Consider the following 16,919-nt stretch of genomic DNA (forward strand, 5'->3'; position numbering starts at 1 on the left):
AGAGAGAAAGAGAGAGAGAGAGAGAGAGAGAGAGAGAGAGAGAGAGAGAGAGAGAGAGAGTTCCTGCCTCTAATTGCCAAACTTTTTTATGCACCAAACATTCATACTTACATGCATTTCACCCTGGATAAAGTATCCTAGATTTTATTTATTGAATTATGTAGCTATCCTAAAGGCAGGATAAATTTATCGAATATGATTTTCCAAATACATGGAACTCACACTTCTTTTTCAATTTGAGAGCCATTGAAAGACACAAGATAAGAAATCTTTCCTTATGTATCAACTTCCACTTCCTCCAAATATTCTCATAGGCAAAAACCTAGGGATGAATCAGTTCCCTAAATCCATTCTTAAGTGCAAAGGGGTCAAAATGTGGCTCTACTTTAGAAACAGAGAGCTTGGGGAACTGCTTTGCCTTCAGGACAGGTTTGCCAGGACTTTTTCAGTTCTGCAGAGAAGTAGGGAGAAGTTTGAGTTGATCTTTCCCTGCTTCCATTAGAATCATGACATTCTTTTCAGAGGCTGTAATTGGGGTTGGGAGAGCGTGCCACACCTACAGATGAAGTATATTGTCCTGTGGGAAAGGCAAGTCTATTATTTTCCAGTCTGTTACTTCTTAGACTAAAGTCCCATCTAGACAGCAGAAAGGATTCACTAAGAAGATAAGGGTGATTCAGGGAAAATGAACTTCAAAACTACAGTGAGCTATTACCTCAAGAACAATGGATGTTAGAGAAAAAAAAACTAACCATGACAGTCCTGGTGTGGATTTGAAGAAAATATAATCCTTGTACACACTGACAGAGATGTAAATGAAAACGGCATGGAGACACCTCAACAGACTAAAAATGTAAGTGTCATATAAAACTAGCAGTCTAGCTACTGACTATACATTCAAAGGACATGCGATCAACATGCTAAAGAGACACTCGGATGGCTACATTACTGCAGCAGTATGCACAACAGTCAAGAAATGGAAACAAATGTCCATCAACGGATGAACACATAATGAAAATGTGGTACATATACACAACAGAATATCTTTCTAGCTATTAAAAAAAAATGAAATTCTGCCACATGTGACAAAATAAGGGGAATGGGCAGCCATCGTGGTAATTGAAGTAGATCAGGCACAGAAAGGCAAGTGCCACATGGTCTCACCCATGTGTACACTCTAAAACACAAAAGTATAGAAGCCAAGAAAAAAATGGTCATTACCAGGATCCAGCAACAGCATTACCAGGATCCAACCAACTTCAGCTCTTGAAGTGAATGGAGGAATGAGGGAAGAATGACCAATGGGTAATATTTACAGTAACATGGAAGCAAGAAACATTGGTGAGTTTCTGTACAGTAGAGTAGCTATGCGTAATGATAATGCACTCTACATCTGCCAAAGCTAAGATTTTCTTCAAAGTCTCACCAAAATAATGATAAATATTTAAACCGAAAAATATATTTGCTGTCACTTTCAGAATTTTATACAAATTAATATGCATGACATGAATTAATATGTACAGTTTTAATGTTTTCATGTATAACAGAGAAAAGGCAAGTGAGGGGAAAATTAATGTTTGTTTTACAAAAACAGTAAAGTTTCCATTGCATCTCTTAATGAGCAATAATGTTCTTTAACAACACTCTTTTTGGGGGGTGGGGGAGTTAAGGAAAGATTTTTTTTATTCTATATTTTATTTATTTACATTTCAGATGTCATCCCCTTTCCCCATCCCCCCCCCATTAATCCCCTATCCCATCCCTCCTCCTCCTTTTTTGCTTTTATACCATTTAAATTTCATGCAAGTATTAAGGTCAGTTCTAGGTTGAGGAACTAGCAATACAATAGATGCAAATAGTCAAGGAACAAGCAAGACAATAAACACAAATAGTCAAAGAACAAGCAAGGCAATAAAGAAAGTTCTGTGAACACTCCCGTGATCACTATTTCTAAGGGCTTATCAGGATGACCAAAATATCTGAGCCTACTTTCCTGTCCTAGCCCAAAGTTATTTTTATGCCTGAAGCCTACTTCTTTGTTCTACCTTAATTAACAGCACTCTTGAAGTGCCAGGACATAGAAAATATAAACAACCATCTTCCATCCCAAGACAAGGGATTATTCCAGAAATTGCACAGACGTTATTATAGTTTGTGTTGATTGTTAACTCACTGGATCTGGATGCATCTATGAAAGGGGCCTCAAGACATGCCTGTGTGGGACTATGCAGATGCATCAGCCTCAGCACACCTGTGAAAATTTTCATTGATTAGGTCAACTAAGATAAGGAGGCATAGCCTACACATGGAAAGCACCATTTCCCAGGGTGGGGTCCAAGAGTTAAGCAGCATCCATCCATCACTGTCTTCTGGCTGACCTCAGATACCATTGATCAATTGCTCCAAGCTCCTAACATCAGGACCTCCCCACTATGATACATTGTACCCTCAAACTGTAAGGCAAGATAAACCCTTTCTCTCTTTAGTTGCTATAAAGGAATTTTGTCACATCAACAGTACAAGAAGCTAGACTCCCTTCTTCAAGGCAGTGGCTATACAAGGGCATGCTGATTTTCCTTTGAACCCACCTCTAGATCATCCTTTGCTTTTAAAACCATAAATTCAAGTCAAAATATGTCATCTTAAAGTTGAAGTACAAATTACAGTCCAAAAGAAGGTATGCTATTCTTCAAAGGCTCAAGCTGAGCATTTTCATTTTACAGATATGGGAGTATGAGGATGGAAACTGTGTAGGATTTGGATGCTGATAAAATGAGGTTTGGTTTGACCAATTTGTTAATATGAATTTACTGAGCAGACATTAGATGCTCAGGGAATAAGAAAGAGTTCAACATTTCAATTGTTTAACTAAACATGGTTGGCTCAACCTTCCTAATACTGTAACCCTTTAATGCAGTTCTTCATGTTGTGGTGACCCCCAATTATAGAATTATTTTTATTACTACTTTATAACTGTAGTTTTCTACTGTTATAAATTGTAATGTAAATACCCATGTTTTCTGATAGCCTGGGGTGACCCCTGTGAAAAGGTTGTTCAACCTCCAAAAGAGGTTGCTACCCACAAGTTGAAAACTTCTGTGCCACACCAATGAGAGGTGCCGTTTACTACAATCCTCCTCCATTACCTAGTCTGTTTGCTAGTGGGATTAAAATGAGGACCACAATGAATGAATTGGAAATGCCTGGTTCACCTTGCTTTAATGTAGAAGTCAAAAATTTAGACAGATTGGAACACTGGAGTGGATTTGTCATAATACATCTCCTCACTCAGACTGGTAAGGCCCCTGCATCACTGAAAAGAGCCATGCTCATTAGTCTTTGCAAAGATCTTCCATTGGAAAGAGAAGCCACTGAATAATGGAATAGGAATTAGCAGACAATGAGGAAGCAGATATCAGACACGGGCAGCACTGAAGGTGTGTGTGATTATCATGTTGGGAGGCAGGGTCAAAGCAACCATCTCTGGCTGATCAGTGTTGCTAATGAAGGAGATAAAATTGATTGGATGCTTGTTTGATTCTTGACTTGTATGAGCAGAAAAGTTCTAGGTCAATTGACTAAAACTCAAGCCTGAGAAGTAAAAGCAGAGTCCCAGCTCCTTCATCCATTCCCAAATTTAGTTTACAGACCTACAATCTCTAATGAAATAGAGGTTAGATCCCTAATTCACTACTGACTGTTGAAACAGACTCTTCCCTAGCTTCCTGTATCCTTTCATCAGGGTGACAATGAACTTTGAAAAGAAAACAAGAGGTCATTTCTGAGACTGCTGCATTCTGGCTGTGCACTGACACCAGGTACAGGAGACACACAACATCACTTAGGCCCCCCAGGCCAGGAAGTTGTGAAGGTCAAGCAATCAATGGAATTTTGACCCACATCCATTTACAGTGGGCCCGAATCTGCCCTGTGTTTATCTTGCCAGTCCAGAATGTGTAATACAGTACATACCATCAGCAGCTGGCGTAAACTCTATATTGCTTCTCAGACTTGGAGAGTCAAGTCGACTATGGTTGGAAAACCCAAGCAGAAAGTAATAGAACTGCTTCAGTCTAGTAAAATATTACTCCCAAAACAGTATTACATTTCTGAAGGGATTGCTGAAATCAAGGACTTCAATGATGAGGGGTTCTGACTAACTCCAAGTCTCCTCTCCATTTAATTCATCTATTTTGCCCATACAGAAGAGAGATGGATCTTAGAAAACAGCAGTAGAGCACCAACAGCTCAACCAAGTGATGACTCCAACTGCAGCTGGCTGCCGCACCAGATGTGATTTCATTGTTTGAACAAATTAACAAACCCTCTGGCGTCTAGCGTGCAGCTGTTGATCTAACAAATGCTTTTCTCTCCAGACCTATTAGTAAAGAGCATCCAAAGCAATTTCCCTTCATCTAAAAAGAGCAGCAAAACACTTTCACTATCATACCTCAGAGGACATCAGTCATAAATCAGATTGCGAAGGTCTATAAAAGATTGTTGTAATATAGGACATTGTGATTGATTCTGATTACCCAGGGTAAAACAGACTGCTATACAGCCCAGGGGTAGTTTGCCAAGAACATGTCTGGAATGTGGGAAATAGCTTAGGATGTCTCTTGATATTAACACACCCTGTGATTAAGGTTCAATGAGAAACTTTAACCTAATATGGAAATGATTACTAATGGCCAAATTTCTTCAATAAATGAAGACTTGTCCATCCTCAGACTATAAAGAAAGAACCACTACCAGTTTATATGTTTGCTGAAGACAAAGGGATGCAGACTGAGTAGTGGAGGAGAGTGATAATAAATGCCACCTCTCGTTGGTATAGCACAGAAGTTCTCAACCTTTTGGGGGTCGAATAACCATTTTACAGGGGTCGCTCAAGATCATCAGAAAACACTGTTATTTACATTACAAATCATAACAGTAGAAAAACTACATTTATGAGGTTTTATCGTTGGAAGTCACCACAACATGAAAAGCTCTGTTAAAAGGATGCAGCTTCAGGAACGTTGTGAACCACTGCTACAGCTCCTCCAGGCCCCTTGAGTAGCTAAGTCCCGGTTACTGAAATGAAACAGTATATGTAGATGAAGATATGAGAGGGGGACCTTATGGGGGGATTAGTGTCCATTAAAAAGAGGAGTCTGAGCCCTCTGTTTCCCTGTGTGCAGATGCCGTAAGAAGGTAGCCATGTGTGAAGTAGTCTTCCACAGACATCAGATCTTCTTGATCTTGATTTTCTGGCTTTCTGAACAGAGCTAGATGACGGTTGGTTGTTGAACTTACAGAATCTTATGAGTTCCATTTGGATTTGTGTAGCTAAATGTGGCAGTCAGGAGAAATCTGGCAACAATAAAATGCATAATGGCCAAAAATCAAACACGTAACAAATCCAGGGTGTTCCCAGCAGCTCTTAGTTCGGAACACCCAGCATCCATACTATGTAGTTCGAACGACATGACAGCCATGTTGGCTAAAACACCTCAGTTCAGATTCAAGACGATTTTGTGCTATTTGTTGTACTGTTTTTATCATGCATGCAAAGTCTCTGCTCTTTTAGAAACATAATGGTTTAATTACAGAAAGCAAAATGTGCATTATTTTCCTTTTGTCATTGGCAGCTTGTATCAAATTAGTATATCTTCAGATTGAATTGTGTTAAGAATATTTGATTTTTTTGAATTGCTGCTTGAGTTATTGACTTGAGTTTTATGTTTTAAATATCATTAGTTACTTTGAGTTCAAGAGAAAGACAAAATTTCAAATAATTTCTGAAATGGCAAACACACTTCTCCCCCTTGTGTATATTTATGTGAAGTTACATCCTCAGTGGACCATTATAACATCAAAGTACTGATTAAATTTGAAAAAAATTTGAAGATGCCTTGTGACCTGAAGTAGTAAATCAACCAATATTTATTCTCTATATAAAATAAATACACACATCCATTGTGTTAGTATGAAATTTTTACCTTTGCCTTTTTTAGGGGAGTTTATGCACATACTTGTGCTTGTAGAGGTCAGAGGTCAGAGGTCAACCTTGGGTGTTGTTCCTCCAGGGCTGCCATTTATTTATTTATTTATTTACTTATTTATTTATTTATTTATTTATTTATTTATTTTTGATACAAGGTCATGAGGACCTGGGACTCAATCACGCTAGGCTTGCTGACCAATGAACTCCAGGGATCGGCATGGCTTTGTTTTTTTTAATATGCCTGCCATTGCTTCTGCACCACTAGGATTGCAAGTGTGCATCACCCAACTTTTCTGTAGGTGCTGGGGATCGATCTCAGGTCCTCATACTTTCCAAAATACGTCACCAACTAAGCTGTCTTCTCATACCCCTCCTTTCATCTTTAACAAATGGGAAAATTGTATGTATACCCAAAACTTATTTTAAAATACATTTCTTTGTGATTTATCACCAGCGAAGAAAAAAAAGAAAAAGAGAAACAGAAAAAAAAGTAACACAGGAAGCAAAAAGAGGAAAAGGAGAGGAAAATTAGGAATGAAATGCTACCCACAGGAAAAAAAATGAAAGACACACTGTCTTCTTTAAGTTTCTATTGCTGTGAAAAGACACCATGACCAAGGTACATGCTTACAAAGGAAAGCATTTAATTGGGGCTGGCTTAAAGATTTAGAGGTCTAGTCTATTATTGAGCTTCCAGCAGGACGTATGGCAATGTGCAGGAAGACATACTGCTGGAGGAGCTGAGAGTTGTATATCTTGATCCGCGGGCAGCAGAAGAGGACTATGCCGCACTGGGCATAGCTTGAGCATAGAAGACTCAAAGGCTACCTCCACAGTAACACACTTCCTCCAAGGCCACACCTACTCCAAGACCCCATACCTAATAGCACCACACTCTGTGGACCAGGCATTCAAACATGAGTCTATGGGGGCTATTTGTATTCAAGCCACCACACACACACACTTCAGTCTATGCTAAGGCTTCAGAGTAACAACACCACAGCAAGAAGCCACCCCCACTCATTAAGGGACAAGCAATATGGTGGAACAGAATGGGAGGCAAGAGGGCCACTTCCAGATTTAAGCACACAGGCTTTCTACTGGCTAGCTGTTAAAACCAGGATAAATTTGTAAAGTAGATATTTTACTGGACATATGCCTTCAGTGTGCTCAGCACCGGAAACACCTTACCCAGGCTGAAGGAGACTTCGGCCTATATCTCTTCAAAGATGCTTTTCTCTGTTACTTCAATGAATCTGTAACCACATCCATTAAGTCAATAAGATCTTTGGGGTGTTTTGGAATGCTCATTATCATTCCACCCAAGACATAAAAGTCAGGCTAGTGGATCTGGGTACAACTTTGTACCACTCCTGGTAGGAGTTGTTCTTGGTGCCATCTATTTAGAGAAGACACAGAGATCTGGTGAGTGGGCTCCATAGTGGTCACCTATTAATATTCTCACAATGCACTTTGGTTGTACGTGCTGTCGCAACACTAATTCTGAGCCTTTTGTGTTACTCACTTTCTCATGAGACTCTTAGGCCAAATTTTTCTTTCATGGGAAAATTCTATTTTACTATTGATAATAATGCCCATTTCTTCATTGTCTTCCCAGCTCCCAGGGCTGAATTGTTACTAGGTATGGACTTACAAATACATATTACATTGTGTATATTTTGCAGATAAACTTGTCTTGTGCCTAAGGCCCTTCCTCTGAAATTCATTTCACGTGTCCTCTCACCAAGAAGCATGGAAATCACAATGACAACAGAGCAAAGCAGAGGGCCATCCTCCACCCATACCTGGAACCTTCTGTCTTCTCCTGCCCACATCCTCACCTCCAGCCCAGCCCCTCAGAAACAATGACAACCTCTCTATCTGGCTTCCTCAACCCCGGGCTAAAGAAACAAGTATTTCAATATAACTGATGTTTTGAGTATAAAATCCGGAGCTTTGCCTTCACAGCCAGATGGGAACAAATAAAAAGACAAATTGTAGGTCTGTGGCTGTCACAGCAGGGACTCCTATCATGCCATCAGCTTTCATGTTCTCAAATGTGCAAACTGCCTGAAAGACCAGGGTAATTGAAAGGCAGACATAAACCTCTCTGGTTTCTTGGTATTAACCGAAATTGCCTCCTACTGAAGTTGCTCTCTGCTTTAGTATTCTGAAAGAAATGCAGGCCATTCTGTTTCCAACAAAAATATCAAATACCTCTAACCAGTCCATCATGAAGAAAGGTCTCTGTGGACTGGTAGGTGACAGGGCTAACCTAGTGTCATAGTGCTTCTAATCCTGTTCTTAAATGGTTCTTGTTCACTTTCTCACTCTCTCTCTCTCTCTCTCTTTCTCTCTCCTTTCCTTTCCTCCCTCTTCCTTCCTCCCTCACTTCCCCCTCCCTTTCTTTCTTCCTCTTTACTCTCCCCTCTCCCCTCCTCTTGTGCTTCTTTTTCTCCCCTTCTTTGTTTCTTCTTGTCCATCTATTCCTCTAGCAAAAGAGAATGAATAGTGATCATGCCTAGAACACACACTTGGTCATTCATGAGAGGTTGCAGTGCTTTAATCTCACCTTCAAGTTTATCACGCCATCCACTAACTTTGACCCTGCCCTTGCAAATAATATAACTATCTAGGTGGATGCTATGATTTGACTGTTTCCACGAAGTGGTGCTATTGGAGCCTGGTAGAAGGACCATGAAGATGTATCTTCACAGGAAAATGGAAGACTCTGCTTTCTTCCTCTTTTCTTTTTGCATCATGGCTCCTGGTTTTGCTCTCCCACGTGCTCTTGCAGTAATGTGACAGCTTTACCTGAAGTTCAAATCCATGGAGTCAGTCCAGTTGGGATTGGGACCTCCATAACCATCATAAACATTTTTCTAATAAATTGATTGCCTCAAGTACTTTTTTATACTAATGGGAAGATGGCTAATACAGAAAGTTGATCAATGTGAGTATAAGAACATTGGGTTGAAATAGAAAAAAATAAAGACTGATAAGCAGTAGGATCCAAACATCTGAATCTGATGGGAAAGTAGTGATGATTTCTATATAGACATATCCAACATCATTTCAGGGAGTACTGGATAAGTCCAGTACCTACAACTCTGAGTATATTCTCCATGATTTGATAAGTTCACATTTTATATTATATAATCCATCAGCTACCCAGGTGAGAGGAGAGCCTGTTATCTGAGTAGGTGCAAGAAAACCCAGAGTTGTAGAGTCCTTCAGCAGACATACTCACCATTGTCTACCCTACCATACCCAATGTGACTAGTCATGCTCTTCCATCGGACAAGAAGAATGGCAAGACTCCTAGAGGGTTGTGGGGTGGAGAGGTTATACTTGGAGCAGTTTCTATAGGTCTGAGAAAACCCAGGACACTGATAGCAGCATTTCTGTTGATCATTTAACAGAAACTGTGTGAGATCACAGGAATGCAGCTTCCAACACGATCAAGACATTGTCTAAGGCTGCTTCTATCAGTAATTTGCAAAGTCTGTACAAATGGTGAGTGAAGATCTGTTTCCCACATGGCTCCCTGGAAGTAGTGAGAGTAAAGGACCCATTTTCCCTCCCCCTAGATCCAAACAATCTTGACTTCTGCCTTTTAGGCAATACTTCACCATTGATCACATAATTCTCCATTGGTCTGAGACAGGGACAAGAAGACAGGAAGGATTTATTCTCTTTGCCTTTTATTTACTTATGACACAAACAATTCCTCCCCACTTTTCTTAAAGACTTCTGCTTACAGAGCTTATTTTTAAATTTTCAAAACATCTTCAATGAGTCATTATCCAAAATAAGTTTCTTCTTGAAGACCTGTTACAACAATTCTGGTTCTTTGTAGGTAACTGTGAATGTCCCTGTATGACTAGAGGAAAAGTCAATAGACATAAAAATGTTCAAGAGGGGTAGGGTAGGACACAAATAGAATATCTGAAAATACCTATCAACAGCCACCTTCCCTCCCCCCATCCTTCATGTGACTCATCTGTCCTTTGTGTCTCCTCCAGAAATGCTGTTGAAACTTCTGTCTCAAATAACTTGGCTTTTAAATGTGCTCATCCAAAATGTTTTGACCAGAAGAGTTTGCCATTTCAGGTATTTTTGGACTTTAGGATATTTGCACATACAAGGTGAGATATTTAGGAAAATGGGATCCAAATCTAGAGACAGAATTCATTTATATGTCACATAAACCTGGAAGTCATTTTATATGACATTTTTAGCACTTGGATTGTGACCTGTTGTGCTGAGATCAGAGGTGGAGAATTCTTTACTCATGGAAGTTTTCTATCATGTCATCAATAGGTTTTAAATTTTAAAAGCATTGGAGAAATTGGATTTTCAAGTTAGAAATACTCATAAGTAGTGGAAATTTAACTTCAGGCTAGCAAAGAAATAAGAGGAAGGCTGGAGAATGTTGAGATCAGTTCTCCTAAATGATTCCTAATCTGCTTCCTCTTATGGGGCTCAACAGTCAATCCTGGCATTTTCAAATCAATATTTTTGCCCAGGGAAGATGTCAAATCCATAGTATCCTCTAAATCAGTGCAGTTAATATGTTTAAGTGTGATTGTTTTCGATAAATGAAACCGACAACCGTGCAACTTTGTGTTTACTTTATGTAAATAGATTACATCTGCATCAAACCTCAAAGGAAACTGTTATGAAAAATCTCAATCTGGAGTAGTCACATCAGACACTATATACTTTGAAAACATCTAACAAATAAGCTCTTGAATGCATTTTCTACTTCTTAGCAACTAAAGTTTGTTTGAAATACATCTAACAGCCTAAAAAAAAACCCACAGAGACAGTGTTTATACATATTTTAAGTTCTATTTAAGCCCACACATGACACCTTCCACAGCTGGATTTTTTTTGTTGTTATGTTTAATGAAAGATGAATAAGAAATAGATGAAATACTAATGCCTTAAATTGTGTGCTTCTGGAAAAATCTAGGGCTATACCCACATTAGGGAAGATTATTTTCAAATATTCATCATTCAGTAGCTCTAGCATAAACTGACGCTTCTCTCAAAAGCTGAGTGATTTTCAGGGTATATTTAACACATCCTCAAGAAAAGCCCCCAAGAGATTGAATCATATTTGTTCTCAGACAAGCAGTCAGACGGTGCCCTGTGACCATAGCATGATGAATTCTGCTCCGACATTTAAGGAGTTTGATCTTCTAACAAGAAGAAGAATCCTACATGTGAGGATGGCTTAGTAGGGTGAAGCGTGACATTACTTCTCAGGATGGAAATAATTACATCTGTCTACTTCTCCCAGTGTGTGTGCATGTGTGTATGTGTGTGTTTGATTTCACTGACGAAAACCAACCTCCCTAATCAGGAAAGTATGTTCTTTCTGTTTTCCTAATCAACTCAGAGGAGGAACACAGGCTCACGGACTGGGTCAATCATACTCAACAAAATCATAGGGATGAATGAGTGGAGAAAATGTGTCTCTAGTCTCACCCTGTAAGTTTACAGACAAGAAAAAAAAGTCAAATCCCAATGCAGTTTTCTAAAACCTCACAAATAGATCGACAATCCATGGTTCATGAGTGTTCTTCATACCGCCACTTGTAAAGGAAGGAAATCTGGACTGGGGTTTGAGGAAACAAAGGATTTGTTTGCACAAGTGGCTGAGCACAGAAGAGAGAAGTAAATACTGGAGAGAAAGGAGAAACAATTATGCCTTCCTGCTAGGAGAGTGGTCTAAGGACCAGTTACAGATATTTTAACCCATCCATTGCCCACTAGATTCTGATGAAGAGGATCAAGCCCCACCCCCTACAGGTCCTACTGGGCTTCTTCAGCACAGGGCTTTATGGCTGTGATGGAGATGCTCTGCCCTCCGCACCTTAAGATGCCAGCCTCACACTCAGACATTGTCTCCTCTTTGCCATTCACTTCCACACAGATTGTGTAGCCGGCACTCTGGCACTCCGATGCTTCTCTGCAGACACATTTGCTGTTCTGAGCTGGAAAGAACAAGTTAAGGAGACTTAATGGCACACTGTGGAGGTGGGAGAGTCAAAGCACACTACCTCCAAAGTAATGACGTGGTGATTAAAGAGCTCCTGCCCTGAGCAATACAATAAACTATCTGCTGGAAGAGCATTAAGATCAAGAAACGGGGCCATTTTTTTCTTCACTCAGAATAAACGGGCTTGGAAAATTCACACCAGGCTTTCTACTGGCTGGACACACATGAGGCGGGTCTAGCCAAGTCGGGAGCTCTCCATCTCTTTCCTCATAGAGACTGTCATCTTTGTGAGTCAGAAATCAAGTATAATTCTTTGCTCCCCAGACCAAATCAAGTTTCAGGAGAGACTAGAGTGTCAAAGCTCAGAGACAGAGAAAGGAAAGAATAAAAAGTTATCCAAAAGAGAAAGTATGGCATTCAGAAGGTGCTTGTCTTATAAACCCTAATCAGGAACAAGGAGAAAGCATGAAAATGACATGGTGGGAATACATCACCCAGGTCCTCCAGGGGGAATGTAACAAGGTCAACCAGAGAACAGTAAAGCAAAAACAAGCCGTATGGGACCAGAGCTCCATACATCTCCATCCTACTACAACTGATGAGGGACGGGAGAAAGGCCCCTGTGGAGTACACAGGACAGAGAGGGAGGGATTTGGAAGATGTATGTACCATATAGTTCAGTTTCCACATTTACACGTAAAGAAACCCAGGTCAGAAGTTTGGTTCCTGCAGCCTGGCCCTTTCCCATTCATCATATGTCCCAAAACATTGGCAGTGTTGAAGATCATTGCTAAGTTCTATTTGATCATATCTTAGCTGACTCTGGATCACAATCTGAGAATGTAAATCCTTTGTCTATTCCCTTCAAAGTCTCTGGATTATTTCAAGAAGTGTCAGTTTGGCACGCATATTTTTAATACTTCTCTAATACTCTTTAAACTCCCTAATAACAAGGAGAAGTTGTCCTTAATCTCAGAGTAGTATCTGACTCAAATCTTTAAATTTATTTTGTCCCATCACACACACACACACACACACACACACACACGCATGTGAGTGCAAATATTTTTATATAACTCTTCTTTTCTCCCTTAATTTTTGTATTTTTATCTTATCTACATGGGCAGCTTTGCCTGTTAGCTTGCCTGCACGCCACAAAGGTAGAATGAGAATTAGTGAAGCCTGGAAGAACATGGGGCAGTTTACTGTCAAGCCAATCTGACATATTTGACATCTCTATGTATCTGCTAATAAACTAGGAACTACATTACTTGAAACTGTTGGCATTGCTGCCTTAGCGTTCTTCCAGTTACAAATATGGAAGGCTACTTACCATCACATTTGCTCCATATTGGACAGGCACCACAGGCTTTCTCAGTCGAGGCAGGCAGAGTACAGCTGTCCTTGCCAACAAGACTATAATTTCTTCCCTGACAATGGAGAACATACATCTTGCAGATGGTCAGAGACAGAATCCGGTTGCTTCTCTCATCTCGGGCACATACATCCAAGGAGGATCTGAAAAGGAGTATATTAATACATTATTTACACAATTTATTTTCTTCAAAGCTAAGAAAGATAAGGGAAAGCAAGACTTTGTGCTTACAACCCTACATGTAGTCAATCCAACAACGTCCACAAAAACTGTGTCTGCTCTTTGGGTGTTCCAAGTTTTATAAGACCAGAAACAAAATGCTGGTTTATTTTCCTCTCAGACAGACCAAATGCAGTAAACTGAATGAGAAGGTGAATTCTGCCAGCAACTGTGGATGGATTGATACCAAGGGAAACAGAAAAGCAGCAAAGACCAAACACCCCCAAGAGATTATGTGAAATGACTGACCTCGAAGCTCGACAGCCCTCAGGGTCTATAATTCAGCATTGCTCACTAAAATCCTTAAGGAACCAAGGGGAGATGTAAGTTTCTCAATGCTATTTTTGTTTTTGTATCATGTTTAAGTGTGTGTGTGTGTGTGTGTGTGTGTGTGTGTGTGTGTGTTTATGTGCACAGGAGTGCAGGTGCCTGCAGAGACTTGGGGAGTGAGATCTCCTGGGGCTGGAGGTACACACAGTTTTGAAGTACCTGATGTGGGTGTTGGGAACGAAACTCAAGTTCTCTGGAAGAGCAAGAGCTCTTAACTACTCAGTGATCCCCCCAGCCCTTTCAATGTTATTTTTAAAAAATATGTGTGTAGCCAATAAGATAATTCAATGAACAAAGGCTCTTGCCATCAAATCAAATGATGTGAGTTTGATCCCCAGAACCAACATGGTAGAAAAAGAGAGCCAACGCCAGTAAGTTGTCCTCAGACTTCATCACCTGTACTATATCATGATACCCTCCACCCCATAAATAAAAGTGCCTGTGATTACAAAGGATTTAGAAATATTTTCATTAAAGATCTTATGGGTTTTTCTTAACTACTGTTGCTAAAAATGATACAAAATAGCTATTTAGAAATATAATTTTAAAAATAAATATTTTCTAAACTGGGAATATGCCCACAGTGGCATGCATAATCTTAGAACTTGAGAGATGAAAGCAGGAGCTACCCGTCTCAGCTACACAGTGAGTTCAAGGCCAACCTAGACATACAAGACCTGTCTCAGACACTTTGCTAACTCCCATACTCACCCCACCCCAAAAAACATTCCACTTCTGAATACTGATGGGTATGAAAAGTATTGTTATAGGTAAATACAGGTAAAAGTCTTAGAGAACAGAACTTTTTCTTTTTTTTTTTTTTTTTTTTTTTTTGTTTTTGGTTTTTGAGACTGAGCTTCTCTGTGTATTTGTGGCTGTCCTGGAACTCACTCTGTAAACCAGGCTGGCCTCGAACTCACAGATATCTATCCTGCCTCTGCCTCCTAAGTGCTAGGATTAAAGGTGTGCACCACCATTGCTGGCCCCAAAGCATATTTTTATATACTAGACAGAAAGGACAGAAAGATTTTACATTCATATACTTTATTTAGCTTTAATTTTTTCCTCTATGATCTAGACCTAAATAGAGTATGTGTATATATATAATTTTTCTCTGTTTATTTAAAGTTTGGCTAGAACTACTTAGAGTAGTTTAAAAAGCAGAAACTTTACAAAGCTATGTTGATATTGGCATCCAATACCATGAAATTATACTAAACATCATGCTATGCCTATACATGACAGAATCAGGACTAGCTGGGGGGGGGGGGGGGCAGGGACACATATTGTGGGGAATTAGAAAGAGAAGGAATTTGATTCAAGTAAATAATGGCTGTAAGGCAGTGACGACCCCAGAGTTGAGACACTCAAAGAAGGATGTACCTGGACTGATCACATCTGTCACTTGAACAGTTCACTGATTTTCTGCTTACTCAAAGTCATGAGACGTAGTTACCATCATCCCCTATTCATTCAGGAAGTAGATATGGGTTTTAATCAGCATGGCAGCTACAGAGTATCCAGTAAATTGCTATTTTGAATCTTAAAGGTGAACCAACTCTACTGGGTGGTCTTGTGGGTCAACTTGACACAAGCTAAAGTTATCACAGAGAAAGGATTCCCTAGAGGAAATGCCTCCCTGAGATTCAGCTCTAAGGCATTTTCTCAATGATCAAGGGTGGGAGGGTGGATAGTGCCATCCCTGGGCTGGTAGTCCTGGGTTCTATAAGAAAGCAAGCTGAGAAAGCCAGGGGAAGTAACCAGCACCCTCCATGGCCTCTGCATGAGCTCCTGCTTCCTTCCCTGCTTGAATTCCAGTCCTGACTTCCTTTGGTGATGAACAGCAGTGTGGAAGTAGAAGCTGAATAAACCCTTTCCTCCCCAACTTGCTTCTTGGTCATAATGTTTTGTGCAGGAATACAAACCCTGACTAAGACACCAACTTAAGTCCTAATCTTACAAATGAAGATGGTCCAGAGACTGAATGTCTCCTACATCCTCCCAAACCCCTCTCCATTGTTCCTCATCTTCTTGGAAGTCTGGCATGGAAAGACCTCTAGCTTCCAGTAGGATCCACCACCGAAGAGCACTGCTCAAGAGATTTAAGCATGGAAGAAAATGTCGGGAACTGTTGGTAACTCTGGTTTATACCTGTGACACCTCCCAAGTCCCTAAAGGGAGTCTGCTCCTCCTTAGAAGTGTCTCCTCGGGGCCCTCTCTGACTTCATGTTTCATCAGTGTCTTTCGCTCTCTTTCAGGCCTGGGTGTGGATAAACACATGCGATATTATATGCACTTTACTCTGCCCACATCACATTTTTGTAGGCGTGCTGGTCAACCTCTCTTCCTCTTCCTCACTTAATCGTACCGCCTGCATCTTTCTAGGACTCCGACACTGGCTTCCAGGAGTTTTTTCACAAACCCTTCTACAAGCAGTGGCCAGAAATCGGAAGCATTCTTGGAATGCAGACCTAGAAAGGAAGCCTCTAGTGTCAGAAGAGCAGCTGCTCTGTAATCTATTGATATTGCTTTTTAAAAGTTTATGTCTCTGGGGAATTTCACCCTAATCCTCTAAAGCCCTAAATCCTCAGGTGACAGTTCTGTCATTTTGCTTCACTTTATATATAGAACAAGCAGTGCTCCAGTGGACCTTCCGTGCCTCGCTCCTCCAGATTATCATCCTGCTTAATACAGTGGCTGTCAGCCTATGAACTATAGCAGGCAAGAGTAGGCCAGATTAAGATGCAAAAGACACTTAGCTCTCGGGAAGTCATGCCTTCAATTCAATAAGCTCTGCAGAGCCATCCCATTTACCTGGGATAAAATCAAACAGAAAAGTGAGTGGCAAAGCCAGAGCTTACCCGCACTCATAGGGCATTTTACAGACGCATTTTGAGTTCTGCAGTTTCTCCCAGGGCCGACATTCAGGGGCTGCTGGTGGTAGAGTACTGGTGACTAAAAGAAACATTTAAGAGTGACGTGATCATTAGGGTATA

At 40.3% G+C, this 16,919-nt stretch overlaps 1 protein-coding gene across 1 annotated transcript in view; it reads right to left on the bottom strand.

Annotated features, from left to right (window-relative positions):
* Window positions 1-9,676: 9,676 nt before the first annotated feature.
* C7 (complement C7) overlaps window positions 9,677-16,919 on the bottom strand; it is a 64,652-nt gene continuing 57,409 nt past the window's right edge. The window contains exons 16-18 of the mRNA XM_028767646.1: window positions 16,785-16,878; window positions 13,333-13,517; window positions 9,677-11,994 (exon numbers count right to left, since the gene is read on the bottom strand). Of these exons, the coding sequence (XP_028623479.1) occupies window positions 11,813-11,994; window positions 13,333-13,517; window positions 16,785-16,878 (461 nt within the window). The 3' untranslated portion in view covers window positions 9,677-11,812. The remainder of the gene's footprint in view (window positions 11,995-13,332; window positions 13,518-16,784; window positions 16,879-16,919) is intronic.

Source organism: Grammomys surdaster, unplaced genomic scaffold (genome assembly GCF_004785775.1).
Source record: "Grammomys surdaster isolate TR1022 unplaced genomic scaffold, NIH_TR_1.0 174, whole genome shotgun sequence".
Taxonomy (NCBI): domain Eukaryota; kingdom Metazoa; phylum Chordata; class Mammalia; order Rodentia; family Muridae; genus Grammomys; species Grammomys surdaster.